This window comes from Trichomycterus rosablanca, chromosome 6 (genome assembly GCF_030014385.1).
Source record: "Trichomycterus rosablanca isolate fTriRos1 chromosome 6, fTriRos1.hap1, whole genome shotgun sequence".
NCBI lineage: Eukaryota > Metazoa > Chordata > Actinopteri > Siluriformes > Trichomycteridae > Trichomycterus > Trichomycterus rosablanca.
Genome location: NC_085993.1, coordinates 16,606,430 through 16,633,441, shown reverse-complemented (window position 1 = coordinate 16,633,441; position 27,012 = coordinate 16,606,430). Strand labels below are relative to the sequence as shown.

Here is a 27,012-nt window from a genome sequence, read left to right as displayed (position 1 = left end):
AAACCACCAAAATACTTTAAATTGTATGAGAAATAAACATTGACTGAATCTTACTTATCCCTCAGTACCGTTCCCTCAATGCAGCAACCAAACAGCACTACTGAGGACATGTCTGAGACAGAGTTATAGAAATCAACCACCTCAGTTTCTACTTAATAAACACATCAAAGGAAGTTAGCTCATGCAGTATTAATGTTATTGATGTTCTCCCCGTGTCTGCATGGGTTTCCTCCGGGTACTCCGGTTTCCTCCCACAGTCCAAAAACATGCAGCCAGGCTAATTGGAGACACTGAATTGTCCTATAGGTACCTAGCTGCTAGGATGCATAAACCAGTGCATTGTAGTGCCGGTCCCAAGCCCAGATGAATAGGGAGGGTTGTGTCAGGAAGGGCATCCGGCGTAAAAACTGTGCCAAATCAATAATGCGGATCACGATCCGCCAGTGACCCCTAATAGGAGCAGCTGAGGAAATAGATAGACTCAAGTGAAAGAACAAATACATATTTAAGTCAATCCTCAATATAATTTTTTAAAATGAATAATACATTCAGTATTTCAGTCAAGTTGAAGTATAACAGCTTATAATAATTTTTTCCCCCTTGTTCTCCCACTTTAGCGCACCAATGCTGGTGCCTGCTCCTGATTGGGGAGGACTAGGCTGCTCCATGCCCCCTCCGACACGTGCACAGCAATCGAACATCTTCTCACCTACACTTGATGAGTGCAGTGCAGTACAGTGCTGTGTACGGAGAGCCACACCCTCTACCGCACCCCTTTCCCATCTCCGTGCAGGCGCCACCAGCCAGCCAGTAGAGGTCGTAATCGAGAGAGAGTCACCATCCGGCTTAATCCCGCCCCTATCTGAACAACAGACCAATCGTTGTTCATGTGGCCGCTCAGCCTCAGCCGGCAGGCAGAGCTGAGATTCGATACGATGTATTTGAGATCTCAGCTCTGGTGAACAGCGTATGCTTTACCGCTGCGCCACCTGAGCGGCACTTTAGCATTTTTAATAAATATTTTTTTGTTGTTTATATTGTACAAAAATGTGCTGTTGTTTGGTATTTGTCAGTGACAGTTGAAGGAATGACTCATTGTTGCTTGCTAATATGAGCTTCAGCTTTGTTATGTCGATTCTACTCCAATTCAATGCAAAGTCCTCTCACTTCTCAGTGCTTGTAATTAAATAGTCGATTTTTGTATCCACCACATAGTTACACATGTGAAATGAACCACACTTGGCGCTTGATGTGGCTAATTGATAATTATTATTATTAAATGCCTTCAAGTTGATTCCTGATTCCTGGTGACCATGCAGATAGTGTTTCTCTAGAACATCCTGTCTTCTGTTTGGCTTGATCATTATTTCTTTATTTGTATCTATTCATCCATTGCTGGTCATATTCCTATAACTGTATTTATTCATCTTGTCGCTGTCCTCGTCCCATTTTACCTTTAACTCTATCAAGCATAATTGTATTTTTTAATGAACTGGTTCTTTCTTTAATGACCAAAATAAGTGAGCTTCAGTTTGTTAATTTGGGCTTTGACTAAGAGGCTGAATTTGATTCGGTTGAGGATACATTTCTTTCTTTTCTTTGCCATCCAAGGTACCCTCAAAGGCTTTATCGATATTTGTTCTATATCACTTTATTGTTGTTCAGCCTTTACATCCATAAAGAACCGCAGAAAATACCATAGTCTGGACAATTCTGATCTTTTTTTTTTTATATTTTCTTTATGCATTTTCTCCCTTTTTAGCATGTCCAATTGCCCCATTGCATCATGCTTCCTCTCCACCAATGCCAATCCCTGCTTTGATTGAGGAAAATGAAGTTAGCCCATGCCCCCTCCGACACGTGGGCAGCATGCGGTATGCATCTTATCACCTACACTTTGACGAGTGCAGTGCAGCCTAGCTGCGTGTACGGAGGGACACCCTAAGAGCACTCTTTTCTCATCTCTGTGCAGGCGCCATCAATCAGCCAGCAGAGGTCGTAATTGCACCAGTCATGAAAGGGGGACCCTATCCGGCTTAGTCCCGCCCATATGAACAACAGGCCAATCGTTGTTCATGTGGCCGCTCAGCCTCAGCCGGCAAGGCAGAGCTGAGATTCGATATGATGTATTCGAAATATGATACGATGTATTCGAGATCCCAGCTCTGGTCCCAGCATGTGTTTTTACTGCTGCGCCACCTGAGCGGCTGACAATTCTGATCTTTGATAAGAGATACAAATTGTTACATCTGAAGATCTTTGCTGATTTCCTCATTCTTGTTCTACCATTTGCCATTTGGTGTCGTATTAAAAAAAAAACCTTATAAGTATTAAGTATACCTGTAGGTTTTTCTTATAATATGTAGTAAGTAAACATGATATTTATTAATATTAACTTACACCAAAAAACAGTGACAAAGTACATATTCTTTTCCCACTTCTGCTAAATCATTTAAAATTGAACAAGCTGCTTTTCCTTTTTTGCCCGGGCTAAACTGATGAGTTAATACTATTTAATATGTAAGGTGTTTAATAGGTTAAAGTAAAGAGTATATTCTTAGGAAGTGTGTCTGTGTAAATATAAGGATACAGATGAAGGAGGTGGTGGTGATTGCCATGATGGTGCCAATAGGGATTGACTTCTGAGCATCACGCAGATCACCTGAGCGGTTCGAACCCGCCATGATGCCTATTAAAAACACACAAAAATACATATAAAACATCTTTAAAGTTCTGTCAGCACAAAAAAAAATCCTATGATGTTATGGTTGCCATAATGATTCAATGTAATTTTCTTTTCATTTGCATCAACCGCTTCATCTGGTCAGGCTGTAGTAGGTCTGGTTTCACTGGGAGAAACTGGGAGCAAGGCAAGAATACCTTGGAAAGGGCACCAATTCATTGCAGGGCTTCGGCCACCCCTCCTCAGACATAGCCAATCAATCTGTGTAGATTCACGGCCACCCGACAGCACAGGTCGCATTAGATCACTGCAGCATCCAAGCACAACACATTGTTTTATCAAATTATTACAGCAGTTTAGTATGCTAGTCCACCACTGAGGAGAGTTTGAGTCTCAGTTATACAACTGGCTTGGTCAGGAGTTCAGCAGATCAACAGACACAACTGGCTGTGTCTGAGGGGGGTCAGGGTTACTCTTTATTGTTGCAGCCACAGGGAATCTGGATGTCTGGTCAAGGCACTAACACAAGTAGCAGGAACACACACATAGTATAAAGCCACTACTGCCTGGTATAAAGAAGCAATCAGAGATGGGCACTAGTCTGTGGCTCTTCTCGGCCAACTTAGAGGTGGTGCAACCTGTTTATAAATGTCTTTTTGGTCAAATAGCTTAATCTAAAAAAATGTAAAGAAAATTTATTTATTTAATTATACATGGATGAGCACTCCATGCTCTCTGTATTCCCTCATCAATTGAAACATTTTAAGAAATTTATCCAAAGTAGTTTTCAAATGGACTGAATGAACTAATGGCAATGCTAATAATATAGTGTTTTAATCAGCAAACCTAGGAGGACAATTTAGTTGTTTCCCCATTTAAGATTCAGTGTTCTGTTGGTGCTAGATCCTAAGTACTGACCTGTGACAGAAGGGAAGTAGATCCCAACCAAGAGAGTAAAGAAGGTGGTAATGTCAGCTAGCACAAAGTTTTTAGTGTTGGTTGGCACAGCATCTGGGTCTTCCACAGATGAAAGGCCCACCTTTGCGACATAAGAACCCTTCTCCATGTAATTTCCAAACAAGTTCTCTGGGAAAAAAGAGAGAGACAAATGAATAATGTTAGCATGACAAAAATGCAATTTTATCAAGCTGGTGCGGCTATTGGTAACATCTATACTCTAAGGAGCCTAAAAGCTAAGCTATAAATCATTTTAGGTAAGACGTTTGGATAAAATACCAATTCTGTGTGTATGTGTGTTCGTACCTTTAATAATGCCACTAGTAATTCCAGGAATGCCCTGTATTTCAGTCACATTGTTGTTGGTGAAATAGCTGTCGCAGGTAGCATTGAGCAACTCCGAATCACAGAAGAGACTCCAGAGTTTGGTGGTGACTGTGGCATTATCTTTCTCTATCACCTTGGCACATACATCAAATCCCTTCCACACCAACGTCCGGTTCCCCAGAACACACACTCTGAACAAGATAAACATCCAAAAGAGATTTTGTTTTATATTCAATTTTTTTCAAATACACAAATCACCTGAGCCCCTTTTTTAAAAATTGGATTTATGCCTCTTTGCTTTTCCAATAAGACCTACAGCAGCTGTTTTTCCAGCCATGTTCAGCATTTGTTTTGTGTCCACCCAGGGCTGCGAGATTCTCGTAAGTAATCCTACACTGTCATTTATATTTAGGCATCATATCATTCCTGCTTTTACTATGTCAGTTTAATTTTAGGTTTTGTGTTATTTGGTATGATTTGGTAGTTTTTTGGCTTAGGAAACACTCACATTTATTCAAAACATCACATCTTAAAGTCTGAAATGACATGGGTTTTTATTACTATTAATAATAATACTATATTAAGGCCAAAAGTATGTGGAAACCTTACCATGAACTTGTTATACATAGGAAAACTATGAGACTTTATACAATGTTACCCCCCTCTTTGCAGCTATAACAGCCTCCATGCTTCTGAGCAAGCTTTCAACAAGATTTTAAAGTGTGCCTGGAAGTGTCACAGACCAAAGTGCCCATGCTAATCAGAAGCAACTAATAGCTGGTTTGATACATCCTACTTTCTCTTGGTCAAATGTGTTGTTTAACCAGAGAAGAGATGACACCAGGATGCACTGTAAGATAATTCAACTGTACAAGTAGTAGAAAAAAAAACTACTTGGTAATAACATGGTAACAGGTACCACAGGATTTTTTTAGAGGTTTAGAGGTTCCTGTCTTGGTGGGTCAGAAGTTTATTTTATATAAGGTGGATGGTCATGATAATTTGGCCAAACAGTGTATAATTTATTTTATATAATTGATTTTACACTTGTAGGAAATGGGTGTGGCTGTAACACTTAAACCCAGTAGTTGGGAGGGGTGTCAACACAGAATTAACCATTAATTAATAAATAAATTATTATTTAGTATTTTACTACTACAAAAGATTTGAGTCCATAGCCAAATATGTATATTACTACTACTTTTACTAAACATTTTGCTACTTTACCCACCTTATTACCTGTACCCTCCTTAAGACTTTAATAAGAGTACTATAGGAGGACTTGTCAATGAATACTAATTTAATTAGCCTATAAAAGCACTGCTACTAAATACATATTGTAATAGCCCGCAATTTACTGAACTATTTGATTTAACCAACTTAAGCTTTTAATAACACAAAAAAAGAACTAGAAAACCATCTTGTGCTTACGGAAACACAGGCGGATCAAAGGATGTTTTGATGACACCAGCATAGACGGCCAGGATGGAACAAATAACACAGGCCAGGAAGACCAGTGCCAGCTTATTGACGTACTTCACCCCTACAAACACCACCACCACCATGAAGGTCAGCACTATGGAGCCATACACTCGCATGTTATTTAACATGGCAGCCTCAGCTTCTGAGCCCTCCAAATCTTCCATTTTAAAGATGGCTGCCTGTGGCACTATATAGATCTACAGGTAGACAGAAAGAATTAACAGGTAAGATAAAAAGTGTCAAATAACTCGGTAAATATGCAGTGCATTCACTATAGTACTGTGTTGTAAGCAAACACAAATAGAACAATGTATAAATACTGGGAGCAATTGAACACTGAGAAGCAGTAGCTTACAACATACAACTATATTTACCTCAATAAAGTTTGCAACAATGAATGGCTAAGCCGTGCAGACTTTTGTGAGCAAAACTCTACTTATAATTAAAATTAGTGAACTTGAACTGCTTTTTAATAGTGCTTTTAAAAACAATAGTTTTAATACTCATTTGTAACAAGAAGCTGTTTAACTATTCTTAAACACATTTAGTATCTGTGCAAATCTAACTAGAATGCACTAGCATGTAGGCGTTTATAGGAGGAGGTAATTTTCCCAAAAGCAAACTCAGTCACATCACATATTGTTTTTACCTAATAAAATTAAAAATAAAACAGCACTAATGAACATAGATTTATTTATTAATTCAGAAGAGAAGGCACACTTCAGTAGTTAAGGTGCTTGACTATTGATTGGAAGGCTGTGGGTTCAACTCCACCAGCACAGAGTTGCTACTGTTGGGGCCCTGCTAGGCTATTAAACTTTAATTGCTTGTATTTTTTGTCACATTTGTTTCTTTGGTTAAAAAACAAAATGCCTAATGTAGTGAAGTATTAAGGTGTTTATAATGCAGACGGAGATGCTCATGAACAAATCTGTATATCCAAAATAACAGTACAGAATAAAACATAACATTTATAACAGTACATACACTTTTAGCATTTAAAAGTGCAAAAATATGGGCTACAGTCAATTACTGACTGTTAATCAATAGAAATAAATGACCTTGTTATTTAGGTGGTGGACCAATCTCAGCACTGCATTGACACTAATGTGGTAATGACATGGTCGTGTGTGTTACTGGTATTAGTGTATCAGATGCAGGTGCAGCCAGAAAGATTTGGAGCTGCTCAGGTGGCGCAGCGGTAAAACACGCTAGCACAGCAGAGCTTACATTTCGAACTCGTTGGTTCAAAACTCAGCTCTGCCATCTGGCTGGGCTGGGCGGCTATATGAACAACGATTGGCTTGTTGTTCATACAGGGTGGGAAGCCAAATAGGAAACCTCATAACTGATGCAATTACGACCTCTGCTGGTTGGTTGATGGTGCCTGCACAGAGTCGAGGGATAATGTGGACAGGGTGTGACTCTCCGTACACAAAGCTGATCCACAGATGAACTCGCTGTGTGCAGGTGGAAATATGCAGTCAGCTACTGCACACTAGATTGGGAGGAAAATTTTAAAATAATAATAAAAAAAGATTTATAGCAAAACTGGGTGAAAATTAAGCTTTTGGAAAGGCCTTTTAATATTTCAACTCTATTAAGAATATGTAGACTGTACTGAAAAGTCTGTGTCAGTAAATGATAAAAAAAATGACTAACGTCATCATATTTGTGCCAAAAATCACTGCCAACAGTCAAAAAAGCATCTGTGAAAACAGGCACTAAATTTGGGTGAGAAGGTTTGGATCAAAATAAGCGTTTATGTTCAATCCTAAGGTGTTTGAGGTCAGGGCTTTTTACAAGCCACTGAACGAAATGACCTTTAAAAATGTTACCACAAAGCTGAAAACATATAAAATTTTATATTTTTTATGTATAATTGATTTTATACACATGTTTTACCACTGGATCTGAACTCTAATAATTAGATGACTCTGGCTGAGGAATAACACCAACCTAAAACTCATTTTGTTCTGTGCCATTGTAACTAACTGAACCAGTCTGGTGTGGAATTAAGCATATAGATTACTTACCATTAAGGCACATTAATTCACTTTCTAATAAAGCTAAATGGGAGCACGTTGGACTTCACAGCCCCTTAAGTTTTATATCAGAATGCCTTGAATACTGCACAGTTAGTTAAACTGATTTCCACTTTACCCACAGGAAAAATTCATACGTTTTTATGATTTAATGAATGCCCACACATGCAAACGTGTGGATGGCTAGTTGTCATGGTGACCTATTCATCATATTACATCTCCAGGGTTACAATTTGTGTCAAAGTCTCAAAGCGCTTGTTTAAATTAAATTATTTGTTTCTTTTCCTTGACAGGAGAATAAAACTGGACTGAGGCCACTGAGGAGCTCACCTCCAATAATGGTGCACAAAATGTTAACTTAGCAGCAGTATAAACACCCATGGGTTCTGAAGGACACTTAGGAATGTTAATGTGTGTGTGTGTGCGTGTGTGTGGATAACTTAAAGCAACCTGACATGCTCATCACATTTTCATTCAGTAATGCACAATGTTTTTCTTCTACTCAGTAATGAGAGAGTGAGTGAGAGAGAAAGAGCGAGATCAAGAGAGAAAGAAATTGATTAAATATAGGGGAGCAACAGAGGTAAACCTTGGTGAAAAAGCAACAAATAATAGGTATATACACCGATCAGGCATAACATTATGACCACCTTCCTAATATTGTGTTGGTCCCCATTTTGCAGCCCTCATACGCAACAAACTGTGATGCACTGTGTATTCTGACACCTTTCTATCAGAACCAGCATTAACTTCTTCAGCAATCTGAGCTACAGTAGCTCCTCTGTTGGATCGGACCACACGGGCCAGCCTTCGCTCCCCACATGCATCAGTGAGCCTTGGCCGCCCATGACCCTGTTGCTGGTTTACCACTCTTCCTTCCTTGGACCACTTTTAATACATACTGACCACTGCAGACCGGGAACACCCCACAAGAGCTGCTCAGTCGTTTAGCCATCAAATTTGGTCCTTGTCTAACTTGCTCAAATCCTTACACTTGCCCATTTTGCCTGCTCTTAACACATTAACTTTGAGGATAAAATGTTCACTTGCTGCCTAATATAACCCACCCACTAACAGGTGCCGTGATGAAGAGATAATCAGTGTTATTCACTTCACCTGCCAGTGGTCATAATGTTATGCCTGATCGGTGTACATCATGTATCCCAAGAGCAAAAGGAGAAAAGAATCACATGTGAAAAAAGGACTCCAAAGTATTTAAATGACTTCAATACAGAACAGATTATCCTACCAAAGGAGAAAAAAGACTCCAACAATCTTAAAGTATATGCACACTGATTTTAACCATTAGTTAAATAAATATACAAATAATTGCATGTATAAGATTAATTAAGAACACAAATTGGCCCATAGCATGTTTATGCCTGACTATGAGCTTATTAGACATCCCATTTCAAAACCATGTGCATTAAAATAAAGTTGATCTTCCCTTTGTGGCTATAATAGCCCCCACTCCTCTGGAAAGCTTTTCCACAATATGATTCATTCATTCATTCAAAAGCATTTTTATTGTCAGACTTTGACCCTAGTCGAGGAGAGCCAAGACTAACACACGACCCCTCCAACACGTGTGCAGTAGCCGACTGCATCTTTTCCCCTGAAATGATGGGGGGGGGGGGGGGGGGGGGTGTCATATGTGGATCTGCGCCTCCAATTGTTTTTAAAGGTATTTTTTGGAAAAATGGTCAACGCTTTATCAAGATCAGGGTCGCAGTGGTTTCAGTTTTCTCAAGAATTACTGAAAGTATTACAGTTACACACCCTGGAGAGGAAGCTAAACCATTGCAGGCCCTCAACCACCCACTAGGACGAAGCCAATGATGTCTGAATGTACATATCCGACCAGCCTATAGCACTGTGGTCAAACCCTGGATTCCAGTGGTAGTCGGCTATAATAATTCACTGCTGCGCCACCTGAGCACACCCAATAATAATACACACACTGAACCATGTCCCATTAGAAGGTCAAAGACTTGTTGCATTAGGCAATGTGTCATTCAACTGTCTACTGGCCCAAACCTACTGGAATTGTGAAAAAAAGCATAATATCCTCATACCAGTAGGATCTCTATACAGCCCAGAATGTACATAGCTCCAGCAAAAGTGGTGCCCAGGTAGAAACAGATCCCCACAGCGCCACCAAACTCTGGACCAAGGGAACGAGAGATCATGTAGTAGGAACCTCCAGCTGTTAAAGCACACACATACAAACATCAGTAATAAAGTCAGCCACACTATTACACAGTGCATTTCATTTACTAGAAGTGAATTTTGTATTAGTGCTACTCTGACAAATCAGAAAAGCCCCCAATTACTGTAATTCCTGATATGTAGAATAAATGAGAGGCTGTGTACAGCGTGGACACAAGGACAAGGGGCTAATATTATCCTTTTAGTATTGGAGCCAGCTATTTTCTCCACTCTTGCTCTGCTCGATCAGGAGGTGAGGCTGAGACTGTTTATTTAATATAGAGTTTAATTAAAGATAATGGACGCATAAATATGCGTTTGGAGGACATTGATCTAGACATAGCCAGGAGGTACTGTTGCTAGTAGTTGAAATTTAAAGCAATAGTTTCCTGATCTGTGGAGTGCTTTGCCTAGGGATTGATTAATTATTCTATGTACATGTTCTTTCTAGTAGCCAGTTATTTAATGGGGTTTTATTGATGTAGAAAATATGTACAATACGTATTTGATTTTGAAGTCATTATCCCAAGTTAAGGAGAGGTTTATATAAAGGCTTTCTTTGTTGGCTTTTTTCTTATTAACAGAAGAATAGTAACCATGACAAACAAATGCTGGCAGTACAAAAAAATTATATTGCTAACCTCTTTTTTACATCAGGAGGAGCCACTTAAGCTTGTCTCTTGTTATTCCAGATCTATTCCAGAACTATCCATTGCACACATTCTCTCTCTGACACCTAGGGCCAATTCAGACAGACCACTAGACTGGTCACCTTCTGCAAGTTTTAGAAATGTAAAAGATTGGACTCTACTAACTGTACCACTAAATGCCTTTATATTATGGCAGCTTTTTATAATACAACCCCAAATCAGAAAAAGTTGGGACAGTGTGGAAAATGCAAATAAAATAAAAATGCAGTGTTCCTTTCATTTACTTTTATTTGATTATACATATTAACTTTTATTTCATTGCAGACAGTTTGGACCTAAGATATTTCATGTTTTGTTTGCTCAACTTCATTTCATTTAATATACATCCATTCCTGCATTTCAGGCCTGCAACATTAAAGTGGTAAATGTTTTACTGTCTCTACTTTTTTTGGAATGTGTTGTAAGCGTGAAATGCAGGAATGTTTATTAATAAATGAAACGAATAAATGGATGTTTATTAATAAATGAAATGAAGTTGAGCGTACAAAACATGAAATATCTCAGGTTCATCCTGTCTGCAGTGAAATAAAAGTCAATGTAAGAAACTCTGTGTTTTTTTTTTATTATTTGCATTTTCCATGCTGTCCCAACTTTTTCTGATTTGGGATTGTAGATCGTTTTAGATTTTGGACTAAATGTCTAAATATTATTGAGCAAGGGGAATGCAGGTAGTGAATATAAGTAGTCAATAGTCAATACAGACAAATGTATGGGTAGAGGAAAGGATGTCACTTACCTGGTACTACTCCATTGGTGGCAATGGCACTCATCGAGATTGCTGTCAACATGGTCTGTGTAAACAGTGCACAAATAAAATTTGTGATTAAATATGTTTATATGTCAGATTTTATAAGTATAATTTAAATGCCTAATATAGTCTTACAACTACAAATGTATATAAATCAGAACCATGGAACTGTATGAAAAGTTTTCATAGAAGGATTGGTGGTTAGCAATTACACATGATTTTTTACATATGAATTTTAATGAAATCCTGGCACATTATCTTCATTTATTTGAATTCTTATTCATAAATAATCCACCGCCTATATTATAGTACATCAAAACCTGTCTGAGGTATACTTTGGTAAACATTAAATGCAAGGTAGAAATACAACCTGGACACAATGCCCTTGGGTGCCTGAGAGCACTCACCTATTGGAATGAAACCAGTGTATCAGTAGGAAACTGTCATTTTTTATTAAAAGACAATGACTAAAGGTGAGGATAAAACCCAGATCCACAGAAAGGCAGTGAACCCTGGTCCTCAGGGTGTGTATTCATGTGCAAGAACCCAACCAGCAGAATACAGGCATCATTAGAAATCATAAATTTATAATACTTTTTATGAGCACTTATTGTAGCATATGTTACAAAATGCAACGCAATATAATGAAGAATCTGTGCTTTGCTAATTCTCTTGAATCTTTATTTTACTGACAAAAGTAGAAAGAAAAGATTTTCAATGTTTTCATTTTCAGGAAAATGATTCCCTGAATCCCTGAATTGAACTGACTGACAATTCTCTCTTAAAGTTTGGCACAAAATGTTGAGCCACAACCCACCATTAAAGACTGATCCTTTGGTGGATCCCCCATATGACTCCTTCACTTGTTACCAATTTACCTGCCATTCTATAAACTTTTCACTCTCATTTCGCCTCTGTCCCAACTTTTTTGAAGTGTGTTGCAGACATCAATTTCTAAATGTGTTTGTATTTACAAAATATCATGAAGTTGATTAGTGAAAACATTGGAAATCTTTTCTTTCCACCTTTGTCAGTTAAACAAAGATTTGAATGGTACTTGCTAGCAGTAAACTGTAAATGAGGAGTAGAGCATCTAGTCTCATTTTAAATAAAAATCGGGTTACCAAAAATGAAAAGAAAGAAAAACTAAGACAGGAAAGAGAGAAGAAAGGCAAGATAATTTTTTATGATACTTTCTTTTTACTATTAAAATTACATTAAAACTTTAAAAGACCATTTACCACCTTTGGAGGGTAACGGTCTTGGGTATAATAGCATATTCCATTGTAAGCAAAATGTTTTGTTTTTTTTTGAGTTGGCACAGCCTGGGGTGGTGTGACCTTATGTGATATCCTTTCATGTGATAGAGAATGAGAGTATGAGTGTGTTATTTAAGGTCAGGTGTGTATTGTGTGAAGTGCTGGAGGTTAGTGTAAATCAGATTAAATGAGTAATGAGGACTCTAAGGAGATCTGATAAGCCCTTTATTGTTTAAGTGCTTTATCTGATGAAGCCAAAGTAAAGACAAGTCCACTTGCACTCTATTAGACAAATTATAGTACCCAATGTACACTCCTAATCACAGTAGAATACACAAATAATCTTACTAAATAAATACATACAGTATGCTAATGTCATGAGAAATATATGCTCTGAATGGCTGGGGAATTTTGTATGAGCTGGAAGCTAAAATCAATCAGTTATAACATTTAAACTCCAGTCAGCCTGTATTACTGGGGCAAATACCCTAGTTAATGGAAACCCTTTTCTAAAGCTTGATTATTTCTGAGGTCACGCATTTAATCGTCTCTATTTAACTAATACGTGGTAAAAAAAGAGTCAAAGCACCACATTAAAAGATTATTCACTTCGCTGATCAGCAACTAACAGCATGTCAAAGCCATACAAGAGCTCTGACAATAAGCATTTAGATATATGACATTTTAAAGCATTTTACTGAGTTCCAGTAAGGACAGGTGATGGATGGTAAAGGTAAAGGCACATCAGTCACAATAATTAAAAAATATGCTAATGCTTTCTGGTGAGTGCAAGTCAAAGCTCAGTAAAAGAGGACTGGTGTGGTTGTAGGTTTTCATACCAGCCGAGCACAAGCACATTTGATTCTTGCTGTTTAATACGTCAGTACTGGTCTTTAAACCCATAAGCAGCCATGTTGACCGTTTGTGGATATGATTGAACCCCCCTGTTTTACAGGATAGCTAATGAACTAACCACGGAAATTAATAAAAAAAAAAAAACCTCTATAACCAAGACCTAACAAAAGCTTTAAATCATAGGCTTAACAAAATTGGAATTTATAACAATACAGCATTTTGTAATCAGCTTATATTAAAGGACAACAAGCCAACTTACTGTAAAGAGCACAAACCTGAACCCCTACACAATGGTAAAAAATCTAATATGGTCTGATGAGTCAAATATAACAAAATTTTCTACATAATGATATTTGTTTTGTTTGGAGACTGCCAGGAAACTGGCCAGCACAGAAAGAAATCCATAATGGTTTGGGCAGCTTTCATATTGACTCATTTTGTCCAACGATCAGTTTGTATGTTCTGTAGCCGTTAACATATACTGTAAGAGTTTTATAAGCATCAGGATGACGTCAAACACCTTTCACGGACTTTACAATAACCAGAATTAAAGATGGAATATAAGAAGTGCAGACTGTGAAGCAGGTCTCCACCTTCTTCACCCATTAAAAACGTTAATTTTCCAACTGAGATCAAGATTTTTCCTTGAAGAATGCACTAACATTATTCTGGATGTGTATGAGAACATTCCAAGAAGGATTACAGACATAAAACATCACAATCCTTATTAGCTTGTTTAAAAATATACTGTTACCAGCTTCATGGTAACAGTATGGGCCTCTATATTTAAATTTGCCTTCTCAAAAATGTATTTTGGACTGAATACCAGTACTTCATTTTTGTATTCTGAATACTGGTACTATGGTGCTACCCAACCCAGGACACTGTAGATAACTTAAAGTACTAACACTACCTGCTGTGCCACTGTGCTTCATATCAGTCTAAGGAAAGATACCAAAATAAATACAATAAAGTAACCCTAATCTATAATGGCTTTCTGTGGTAAAAGTGCAATGTTTACCAAAGTGGTGTTGGTGTAGTCTCTGTAAATGCTGGGACTGAATGTGTCTACTAATTTCAAGGTGTGTTGCCTTGCTCAGGTACATTAAGAGCACCGTGAATACATGTTTACACAACAGCAATCAAATTCACTATAACCCCGGGGTCAAACCACAACATACTGAGACAATGCCGACATTTTAGTACATGATTTGAAAACGTAACTGTCCTTTAAAATACCAGTATGTAAAAACAGTAATAAATGTACACATCAGCTTTCACTTGACCTCCTGCCATAAAACAAGGCCAAGTTATGTGCTTAAAATGGCACAAACGGGGGTGGCTCTGTTACTGGTATCCAGGGCCATTATTAATGTTTTAGGTTAGCCCTGGACATCAATTCTTCTGGATGAGTAATGTTTCTCTCTATAAAATAATCAGTTCTCTTTGCATTCCTGTTGCCATGAGAAACATGCTATAGTGAGACGTTGCCTTAGCTGCCTACCTCGTCAAGGTTCAGCTTTCAGCTGGCGAAAGCAAAGCATGGCTTCTGCTAGCCACGTACACAAGCACAGAATGATGAGATGTTGTACGCTTGTCTGGACTATGAAGGTACTATAAGAACTGGAACGATTGTTTAGAATTAGCTCCAATTTTAGGGGTGTTTCTCATGGGTCCACGGGTCCTGTTTCTCCATTTTTGGTGCATGGAAGCTTTACTTTTACTGAACATAATTAGATCAAATGGCCTGAGATGCAAATGTCACATGACTTTCCACGACTGTCTCTTGATTCACACTGTAGCTACTAAATAAATGATCATATGACTGTATTACTGTTATTTAGACATTGTGATTAGAAAAGAACATACACTGACCAAAGGCAAGGTTTGAACTCAGGTTCACTCACTACCTGCTGCAACACAATTTTATTCTATCCTCTTGAGACCCTGCGGTCACATATTCGGGCATTGCATTTTGGCTTTGTTATGCCTTATACATCGTTCTGCTTAACTTAGACCTGTTGTCCCCATTAGTAGACACTTTTGTCTGCCATCTAGTTGTAGCAAAAGTACTAGACAGTAAATAAGGTAAAACAAGATGCTGAAAAAATCAAAGCTAGGGTCTTTTTTTAAGTGCATTTTCTCCCTTTTACTCCCGATTTTTAGAGCGTCCAATTTTTACCCAATTGCGTTAGGCTTCCTCTCTTCTGGTGCTGACCCGAACTGATACACGTCCTGTCCGATAAGTGAGCAGTAGCCGACTGCATTTTTTCACCTGCACCAGCCGAGTTTATATGCGAATCAGCCCTGTGCACGGAGAGCCACACCCTGATCAGCATTATTCCTCTACTCTGTGCAGACGCCATCAACCAGCCAGCAGAGGTCGTAATTGCATCAGTTATGAGGTCCCTATCCGGCTCCCTAACCCTGTATGAACAACAGCCGAGCCTTGTTCATATAGCCGCCAAGCCCAGCCGGATGACAGAGCTGAGAATTGATACGATGTATTCGAAATCCCAGCTCTGGTGTGCTAGCGTATTTTACCGCTGCGCCAAGATCTTAAGATGTTATTATATAAATTAAGTTTAAGTTATAAGAGTATTATTATTCATTATCATTAAGAAGTGGCATTGTTATGTTGCAGGTGGTATTAAACAGTTTCAAAGACCTAGGTTTGATCCAAATATCCACCTACAGCCTGAGTGTATTTTCTTCAGGTACTTTAGTTTTCTTCCAAAAACATTTGTTTAGGGACTGGGAATTGGCAACACCGTCTAATGTCGGAGTACGACATTAGACGGCATTACGACATTAGACGGTGTTGCCAATTAAACTGTTCGGAACCATTTCAGAACCACTGATTTACAAAATATGCTTCCTGAGTCACTTACTTACTTACTTACAAGGCTGTAATATATGTTTATTTTCATATTTTACCACTGCTTTACCCTGGTCGGGCTGGCGATGGGTCCAAGTTCCCCAGACAGGGCACCAATCCATTCCACCCCAACATCTTTCCCCCGAAGGAATATCCAAATGTGTCTGTATGTAGAAGCCTGACCATCAAATAGCACCATTGGGGATTCAAATCCTGGATCCCAGCATAACTGGTCTAGCATAATTTACTGCAGCACCACCAAAGTACAAGCCAGTAATAATTATACAACAATCCCAAAGTTACGTACTGCAGCTTTAACTGTTATAACCCTGCATCCCTGGTCTGGACTGGTGATAATAATGACAATTTTACCTTAGTGTTAATAATACAGATTCCTCTATTTACCTGATTTAAATGAAAGATCTGAGACATTAGTCAGAGAAGAGAGAAGCAGAGAGAGAGAGAGAGAGAGAGAGAGAGAGAGAGAGCTTGGCATTAACACTTTCTATAGAGCTTAAACAGACATTATTGAATCTGACGTACTGGGCTCCTTTAGGGAGCAAGCCATTTTGTAAATGCTTGATCTTGGTAGTTGATATTGGTTATCTGGAGAATAGAGACTCAGAAATGCAGGCTGACTCTTAAACAGCCTTTTAAAACACACACATCGAGCTCTCTGGGTGAAAAAAAAATCTGAGGAAAAAAATCTATTTTCAGGCCTGTACCAAATGCATTTTTTTTGTAAATCTAATATAGTATAATACATTTCTCACAGTTAATGGAGCCAGTGATAGCTCAGTGGTTAAGGTACTGGACTAGTAAACAGAAGGTTGCCGGTTCAAGCCCCACCACCAGCAAGTTGCCACTGTTGGGTCCTTGAGCAAGGCCCTTAACCCTCAATTGCTCATCGTGTTCAGATCATTGTGTAAGTCGCTTTGGATAAAAGCGTCTGCTAAATGCTGAAAAAAAAAAAAAAAAAAAAAAAATGTATAATATGTATATGTAATAATAAACAGCTGAGACAGTAACAAAAAATGTAAACATTTAATGTTTCATCTAACCAACTATATTGTTTTTGTCTATATTCATTCATTTAAAATTTGATGGCAGCTACATTTTTTTACAGTTTTTTTTTTGATGCATACATTGTCACCTAGATACTCATTAATGCTCTTTTTATAGACATTTACATTTACTGCATTTAGCAGACGCTCTTATCCAGAGCGACTTACAGAAGTGCTTCCATAGTAAACATTACCTTACTCTAGTTTAAGTAAACAACAGTCCAAGAACACAAATCTGCTGAAACTCTGTTAGAACCAGTAATTTGTTTTTGTTGTTGCAAGAAATGAATAAGAGCATTAGTAAGTGAGTAAGTACAAGTCAGCTTAAGTGCTTAGTAAAGAGGTGGGTTTTTAATCATTTTTTAAAGACAGCGAGAGACAATCATGATGGCATCAGCTTTTAGCTAATTTGTGGAAAGTTTAAAAAGGGGTGTTTTTGATCGTCAACAAGCTTTCAGGTCTAAAATTACGACTGTGATTTTGCTTGAGCATGTGTTAGGAAAAGAAATAGTGTGTATTTACAGAAATCCATTAAATATTTTTTTTATGCTGATTTTACCCCTTTCTGTTTTTAGATACCTTTCCCAAACACATTTTACCTACTGTCCCAACTTTTTTGAAATTGGCTTCGTATTTATTCATTGTCATGATCATGGTTGTGGGTGGACTTAAGCCTGGCTGAATGGGAAAACAGTCCATTGCAGGGCACCTGTGTATGTACAGTAGAAAGCCTGACATGTTAACTTGTGTCAGTGTAGATTTGGCTTTGTCCCAACCCCCATATAGCTGTATGCAACTGGATGCTGCCTTTAACATATTAGTATTGAGCATTAGACTTTCAACTAGCTTACTTTTAATATTGTAATTTCTATTTTTATAAATACAGTCTTAATAACAAACTCTTTAATAGTTGCAAAATGGCAGAATATTCCATTATAACCAGAAGTTTATGTACATAAATAGCACAGCTTTTGAGTCCAGTTGAACCCACAAAAAAAAAAAAGCTATGAGTCCAGTTCACTGACTTAGCATTGCTAAAGAATGAGTGGGAGTCACTTTATTTTCATCATTAAAGTATTTTATTAAATCTTAAAACCAGCTGCTTATTTGTTTATATAGGTAACATCAACACACACCTAGCAAGCTCGGGCAACACTGTTGCCTCACAGCAAGAAGGTCCTGGGTTCGATCCCCAGGTGGGGCGGTCTGGGTCCTTTCTGTGTGGGGTTTGCATGTTCTCCCTGTGTCTGCGTGGGTTTACTCCGGGTGCTCCGGTTTCCTCCCACAGTCCAAAGACATGCAAGTGAGGTGAATTGGAGACACTAAATTGTCCAAGACTGTGTTCAATATAACTTTGTGAACTGATGAACCTTGTGTAATGAGTAACTACCGTTTCCTGAATGTAACCAAAAAACATGACATTAAAATCCTAATAAACCAAACAACCTAGCAAGCTCTTGTTTCCAGCAAAGATAGCATAGATGTTGCGAATGCTAAAAATATGGGAGACAGGTCACAGACCACCATCAAGCTAGTTGCTAAAAAAATAGTAAAATATACAAACATGTAAGAATTCTGTATCAAATTCTGAATATGTAGATTCATAATGATTTATTAATAATTAGCGTAATATGTCAAATTATGCCACAACCATGATTTTGTTGATTTAGGGGACGTTAGTTCATAGCTAACGTTGGTTAATTAGCCTGGCTTGTGCGAGTAACAAATAAAAAGCTTTTAAAAGACCTCATCATCCTCTAATAGTACTCTAGTTTCTGTTTTATGCACAAGAACGATTCATTTGAGCCAGAAATCATTCTGTATATTTAGAATCGGCCACCCGAGTGGGTTTAACATTAAAAAATCATTTTTTCAAGTTCTGGGGCATTAAAATCCTTACAAAGAGCATTACTGGAAACATCAAGCATCTGTAGAGAGCAAAAGTAACAAAAATACCATTTAATTACCCATAATTTACAACAAATTCAAATGTGAATATATAGCACTGTAATTATTTTAATCTTCAATGACAGTGATTGTTTTAAACTGCAATTTAAGAAAGAAAATTATACAGGACGGTTGTTTCCTTTAGCACAGAATAAAAACTGCTACATCCTCACCCAAAATGGTGTGCCTAATTGGTGGATTTAAAAAGGCAATTCATTGTTTTCTGTGACTTCAATTGCTGAAAAGGCACCGGGGACTATTCTTCCATTTTTGACTAATGACTAATTAGAAAGGACACATTTATTTACTGCTTTATTTGTTGTTTATTTGCATTATGTTAGGGTGGCTTGAGAGCCTATCCTAGGAAGACTAGATGCAAACTGGGAATACTGTATTTAGTCTAATGCTAATACAAAGACAGATCACCTAAATCCAGGGTGAATTTCCACCTACACAAAACATTTCTGAATCACATCCGATCCACTGCATCTTTGAATAGATTGAAATATAAAGGAACATTTTTATAGAGACAGTGGTTGTGAAGTGACTAGAGCTGTGAGTTAGCAACTAAAAGGTTGTGGGTTCAATTCCCACTCTGCCATGCACCACTGTTGAGCCCTTAACCCTCTCGGCACCGAACAAAGAATTGTATTGTATTGTATATGTGTATATGTATACACCAATTAGCCATAACATTAAAACCACCTCCTTGTTTCTACACACACTGTCCTTTTTATCAGCTCCACTTACCATATAGAAACACTTTGTAGTTCTACAATTACTGACTGTAGTCCATCTGTTTCTCTACATACTTTTTAGCCTGTTTTCACCCTGTTCTTCAATGATCAGGACCCCCACAGGACCACCACAGAGCAGCTATTATTTAGGTGGTGGATCATTCTCAGCACTGCAGTGACAATGACATGGTGGTGGTGTGTTAGTGTGTGTTGTGCTGGTATGAGTGGATCAGACACAGCAGCACTGCTGGAGTTGTTAAATACCGTGTCCACTCACTGTCCACTCTATTAGACACTCCTACCTAGTTGGTCCATTTTGTAGATGTAAAGTCAGAGAAGATCGCTCATCTATTGCTGCTGTTTGAGTTGGTCATCTTCTAGACCTTCATCAGTGGTCATAGGACGCTGCCCATGGGGCGCTGTTAGCTGGATATTTTTGGTTGGTGGACTATTCAGTCCAGCCGTGACAGTGAGGTGTTTAAAAACTCCAGCAGCGCTGCTGTGTCTTATCCACTCATACCAGCACAACACACACTAACACATCCACCACCTAAATAATACCTGCTCTGTGGTGGTCCTGTGGGGGTCCTGACCATTGAAGAACAGGGTGAAAGCAGGTTAAAAAAGTATTTGGAGAAACAGCTGCTTGGGTTACCACAGCCGCTATGGGTCAACATAAGTACGTTCAAACAAATAATTTCACTTTTAAGTTTTACCACCATTTTATCCTGGTCAGGGTCACTGGGTGCAATGCATTAACACACCTCGGGCAAGACCCCCCCCCCCCCCCCCCCCCCTTTTATCTCACTGCATTTTCAACAATTGTGTAATGCTGGTCAGGATTGCAGTGGGTCTTGTTTTACCAGGAAACACTGGGCATAAGGCAGGAATACCTTGGACAGGGCACCAATCTATTGCAGGACCTTAGAAATAACACCCCCATCTCAGAAATAACCAATCATGTCTGTGTAGATGCCCAGTCAACTGATAGCACCACTGAGACATGAACCTGGTTCTTCCGTATTACCCATTTTATCACATATAAATTGCATCTTGTTTTAAATATTGTACAATTATTCTCAAAAATACGTTTTGATTAGCTACTTTTATTCATGGCCAAAAGCCTGCTAGCCCCTTTTACCACAAGTCATTGAAATATTTTCTGCTGTGACCCAGAGGCTTATTCTATCTTTAGCTGCATGCTGCCCATAAAGGAACCCACTGGAGATGAGCTTTAAAAGTTCACGCTCGGTTAAAAGTATTCAGACATGCCCTACATTGCATCTTACTCCATACTTGGCTGCTACAGGACATCTGGTTAGACGTATAACCTTAAATGTAGAACGTTCTGAGGTCTGTTATAGGTTTATTTATTCATTTATTTAGTGTACATCTTCAGTAAGTGCTTTAACCTGGTCATAGTCAAGGTGGGTCACTTTTAATGACACTGAGGAATTGTGTTCCATCTCTTTAGTACAAATTTACAGGCTTTTAGAAACACATAACACTGTTCTGGTGCCTCTTGTTGTCTTAAGTCTACCTAGTAGAAAATGTGTTGCTTTTTTCTTTGTCTTCTGTCTGTAAATATGGTTACCATAACAATCATACAATACAGCATAATCGAGCATTTTGTATAATTTGGATACTTGGATACTTTGAATCACGCTGTATAACACTTCACTGGTTCGGGACATCATTGAACACTGAGCCACTATCAATCTGGCTGTCTGTCTGGCACTATCTATCTATCTATCTATCTATCTATCTATCTATCTATCTATCTATCTATCTATCTATCTATCTATCTATCTATCTATCTATCTATCTATCTATCTATCTATCTATCTATCTATCTATCTATCAGTGGCGATCTCTCTAAGACTGCAAGGGAAGCTCAGCTTCCCCTAAAATGTCAAAAATTAAATGGTCAAATATGTACAGTTGTGTTAACATTTCATTGACTACAAATACGTTAGAACACGTTCATCTCGAAGACGAGTTCGTTCAGAATCAGCTACTTATCACAAATCGACTGACTCGAACTTCTCATACATTCCTGTAGCGTCAATGCATTTGCCCGTAGAAGCTGAGCGTCTATTCACTTCAGTGGGACTGCATGGAAGTTTTTTTTTTCATTGCTTTGAAACTTGCCGGTCATTGGATAAATGCCACGATTTTGTCCCGCCCCCGGACGCTGAGCGTCTCTGTTGGTGAATGGAGCTGTGGGCGGGTCTGGACGCGGAGCTTCTGCAAGATGATTGGAGGAGCAGTCGAAAGGCTGAATCCTGTTTTGATTGACAGCTATTTGCTGGCCATTGAGAGGAAAAGACGCCTACTTGGTACGATAGGATCACAGGCCATTTTCTTGAAAAGGAACGGAGGGCAGAATTTATGTATAAATAAATTGACAAATTTTATGATGTAAGCCGACAATGAGCTTCCCCTCTTTGAAAGACCAGCAGCCGCCACTGCTATCTATCTATCTATCTATCTATCTATCTATCTATCTATCTATCTATCTATCTATCTATCTATCTATCTATCTATCTATCTATCTATCTATCCATCTAATCTATCTATCTATCTATCTATCTATCTATCTATCTATCTATCTATCTATCTATCTATCTATCTATCTATCTATCTATCTATCTATCTAACTATCTATCTATCTATCTAACTAACTAACTAACTGTCTGTCTATCTATCTAGTCTGTCTGTTTGTCTATTTGTCTGTCTATCTATCGTCTGTCTGTCTGTCTATCTATCGTCTGTCTGTCTGTCTGTCTGTCTATCTATCTATCTATCTATCTATCTATCTATCTATCCATCTATCCATCTATCCATCTATCCATCTATCTATCTATCTATCTATCTATCTATCCAACTAACTATCTGTCTATCTATCTATCTATGCTCTACTTAAGTTACAGTAAGTGGGATGTAAAATAAATGTGTAGAGAAACTGTTATCTGACACTTACAGTGGGGTTTTGTTTAATGTTACAGCTCATAAACAGCAAGAAATGCAAATACTTGGTCAGCATACCAGAACAATAACACTGGCAGTATCAGTCTGAAGTGGCTGCATGGTGCCACAGCTGGTTGAGTGGGTGCTGGACTGAGGTAATTTGTTTTCCTCTCATGACTCAAAATCATGAAAACAATACATTGTTTGCTTTAGATTGCCCCCAGATATTAGAAGGTGAGCAAATGTGTGTGTGTGTTGGCCTGTCTAGGGGGTCTTTCTGTTTGCAGCCAGTGTATTCCTAAGGGAACTGGGTTCACTGAAACCCTGACCATGATAAAGCAGTTAAAAATGAACAATAAGTTCAAACTGGAGCTCAGACCGGCACAGCTGCTGGATCACAGATGAGTCGTTTGTAATCATGGGATCGGATGAGCCGTTTGTAATGACAGGATTACATTTTGGAGAAGCAGAAGCATAACCAACGCACGTCCCAGTTTGCTCTGTACAGAACAAATTAGACAGCAGTTTAAATCAAGCGGTCAGGTAATTGTTTCTAGAACAAGTACAGAGTTTTTTCCACTCAATATGACAAATGTGACTAAAAGACAGAAATACTTGCACATTCTCATTATTTCACACTAATTTTAGCTTTGTTCAAATGCCACAGATATACTGGTGTATGACAAAGGAATTTAGCTCTGTCCTAGATGAACCGGGGCTGGATCTTAATTAATGACTATTTTGTCATTTCACTTCACAAAACAGCAATGCTAAATTTGAGGATGATAAGTAGTAATGTTCCTTTTTTAAATAGCTTAAGCTGACAGTGACATACTGAAACTGAAAATGTAAACAAATAATAAAATGATAAAAAAGCATGAAAGATTCAAAAAGGAAATAAAAAAATAACAATAGTGAAATATACAAGTAAAAGAAAAAATAGAATAAACAGAACACTCACTTTCTAAACAGCTTATTCTAATTAGGGTTGCGGTGGTGCTGGAGCCTATTCCAGCTCTTAATGGGTGCATTCACACCTTAACACACACACACACACACACACACACACACACATTTAAGGGCAATTTTAGTATCTCCAGTTAAACTGAGTGCATGTCTTTAGACTGTTTGAGGAAACTGGAGCTCTCAGAGGAAACCCCCACAGACACAGGGAGAACATGCAAACTCCACACAGAAAGGACGCACACTGCTTCACCTGGGGATCGAACCCAGAACGTTTTTGCTGTGAGGCGCCAGTGCTACCCACTGAGCCACCATGATGCCCCAATTAGCAGATTAATGATACAATTTAAAAAAATGCAAGCTGTCTAGGACCTGAGCCCTAGGACCTGAAGCTGTACAGCCCTAAATTATAAAGCTGCTTCCACCACACTTCACAGTTGGAATAAGACACATAAACAAATTTAGTAGCAAGCTTTAAAGATGTCTGCATCTTTTTACTTTTATTTTTTTTCAATAAATTAAATCAGACTAAACAACAACAACAAAATAACTTGAACTTGATGTTGTGGGAAAATTCCAATAATAATAATAATGATAATAATGATAATAATAATAATAATAATAATAATAATAATGATCATTATCATTTAAGTGGAAGCTTTCAGACAGTTTCAAAACAGAAAATAAAACAGACAGCATTAAATTAAAGATCCTTTTAGACCTGTATTTAATTAAAAACATAAGAAAGACAATATACGAGGGATCTTCAAAAAGTTTCTGCACTTTTATATATTCGATGGAAACGTTGAGGGTGGGAGGAGTAGTAATTGGTCGTGTCTGAGAGACTGAGAGAGAGCTCATAATCCGGATTTAGCGCCATCTGATTTTGACCTTTTTAGACCACTCAAAGAAGCTTTAAGGGGAAGAAGATTTTCATGCGTTGATGTGAAAGCAGCAGTGCATCAGTGCATTTTTTGCTGATGGTAATGAAAAGTTGGTATGACACAATTCTTAATAAATAGAGTAAAAAGTGCGGAAACTTTTTGAAGAACCTTCGTGAATGTCTTTGTAATCTATTAATATAAAGTGCAGGTTCCAAGCCTGGATAAAAATAAGGTTTGCGACAGAAAGGGCATCCGGTGTAAAAACTGTGCCAGATCACGTATGCAGACCAGACTGATCCACTGTGGTAACCCCCTAAATACAGGAGCAGCCAATAAAAACACCTTAAATACTCTAAAAGTGGAGAAAATGAATAAATTAAATAGTAAAAAAATGGTAAAATTAAATGATAGTGTTCTGGTATTGTTCATTAGGTGCACACACAGATTCAAATGACATTTTCATACTGGCCAAATGAACCAGACTAATGAAGCAAATTTCTCCAAATCACATGGCATGGAATAGTCAGTTTTAAGAGCTGACTGGAGGACATAGTAGAGAAAAGATAATAGTGCTGGTGTAGAGAAGTATAGTATGTATATGTTTTAGGCTGTGTTTATTTGAGACTTGCTCACCGTGGAGCAGCACATGAAGACGATGATGAAGGACTCGATGACTCCTCCAATGCCCACCATCCATGTCATCCTCAGAAACAGAATCACACCCAGAATATTTTGCATACAGGGAAGATAAACCCCCATCAGCGTTCCCATCCGTGGCGCCTGTAAAGAGAGATAAACTGGTTTTATTTATTCATTTATTTCCACTAAACTATTTATCCACGGTGTGTAGGGCACTACTCAGAGACATGGGGTGCAAAGCAGGCATTCAATTTGGGAGCATTAGCTTATCACAAGACAACACACACTCACACATTCTTTTATTCACTCACACTTAGGGGCAATTTAAATAGCCGGATCACTTTCTGAATGTTTTTGCAAGGTGAGCGCATGGGGAGACTAGAGTACTGTGGCTGTGCCCTAGAGCTGTTATACATTCACACACACTCTCACACACATACACACACTCACACTTAGGACATATTTTAGTTACTCAAAAAACCCACATGGACACAGAAGAACAAGCAAATTGCACACAGAAAGAACCCTGGCCATGTGGGAATGGGAAACAAACCCAGTCCCTTCTTGCTGTGATCCTACAGCACTACCCACTGTACCATCATTCATATACAGATGAGACAAAATAATGAAAACAACTCAAACACAAAATAATCAATGCCCAGACATGGGTAGTGTTGAGAATGCCAGCTGAGATTGCAATTCTTCTTATGCAGGCAGGGTCATACATACATAGATGACACAAAGGCTTATAGCTTGTAACGCAAGTGGCTTTTTCTATTAAATCAACCCGTAATAAATAAAAATAACATGTTAGAAGATCCAATAATCCATGCAAAACCGAGAAAAAGAATTCTATGTGATATTAGGTTTAACCTTAATGATTAGTTTAGGCATTAATGTGATCTAATGCAATGCAGAAATAATGTCTGACAACTAAAACGTAATAAGGAAATGTTATTAGATTAAATAGACTGCTATACAGTCAGATGTCATACATTCAACCTCACATCAGAAAAAAGTTGGGACAGTATGGAAAATGCAAATAAAATAGAAATGTAGTGTTTCTTACATTTACTTTGACTTTTATTTGATTGCAGACAGTTTGAGCCCAAGATATTTCATGTTTTGTTTGCTCAGCTTCATTTCACTTGTTAATATATCTCCATTCCTGCATTTCAGGCCTGCAACACATTCCAGAAAACGTTGGGACGGGGGCACTTTAGGGCTAGTAATGAGGTGAAAAAACTAAATAATGATGTTAAACAGGTGATGTCAACAGGTGATTGTACAAAAGCAGCATCCAGGAAAGGCTGAGTCTTTGATGAGCAAAGATGATCAGAGGATCTCCAGTTTGTCAACAAATGTTTGAGAAAATGATTAAAATGTTTAAAAACAATGAACCTCAAAGAAAGATTGAAAAGGATTTGCATATTTTTCCTTCTACGGTGCATAATATCATTAAACGATTCAAGGAATTGGGAGGAATTTCAGTACATAAAGGCCAAGGGAGCAAGCTAAAATAAAAGCTGAAACATTAAATCACTTGGTATCCTCGGTGCCAAAACGTCTTTTAAGTGTGGTGAAAAGGAATGGCAAGATTTAAAGTGGTAAATGCTTTACTTTTCTGGAACGTGTTGCAGGCCTGATATGCAGGAA

General features: G+C 38.2%; 1 protein-coding gene across 3 annotated transcripts in view; it reads right to left on the bottom strand.

Annotated features, from left to right (window-relative positions):
* slc12a5a (solute carrier family 12 member 5a) overlaps positions 1-27,012 on the bottom strand; it is a 213,597-nt gene that overhangs the window by 19,264 nt on the left and 167,321 nt on the right. For all 3 annotated transcript variants that reach the window (XM_062997491.1, XM_062997492.1, XM_062997493.1), the window contains 8 exons: positions 25,351-25,497; positions 11,149-11,203; positions 9,570-9,700; positions 5,399-5,646; positions 3,947-4,158; positions 3,602-3,769; positions 2,591-2,689; positions 55-112 (listed from right to left, as the gene is read on the bottom strand). In XM_062997491.1, coding sequence (XP_062853561.1) covers positions 55-112; positions 2,591-2,689; positions 3,602-3,769; positions 3,947-4,158; positions 5,399-5,646; positions 9,570-9,700; positions 11,149-11,203; positions 25,351-25,497 — 1,118 coding nt within the window. The remainder of the gene's footprint in view (positions 1-54; positions 113-2,590; positions 2,690-3,601; positions 3,770-3,946; positions 4,159-5,398; positions 5,647-9,569; positions 9,701-11,148; positions 11,204-25,350; positions 25,498-27,012) is intronic.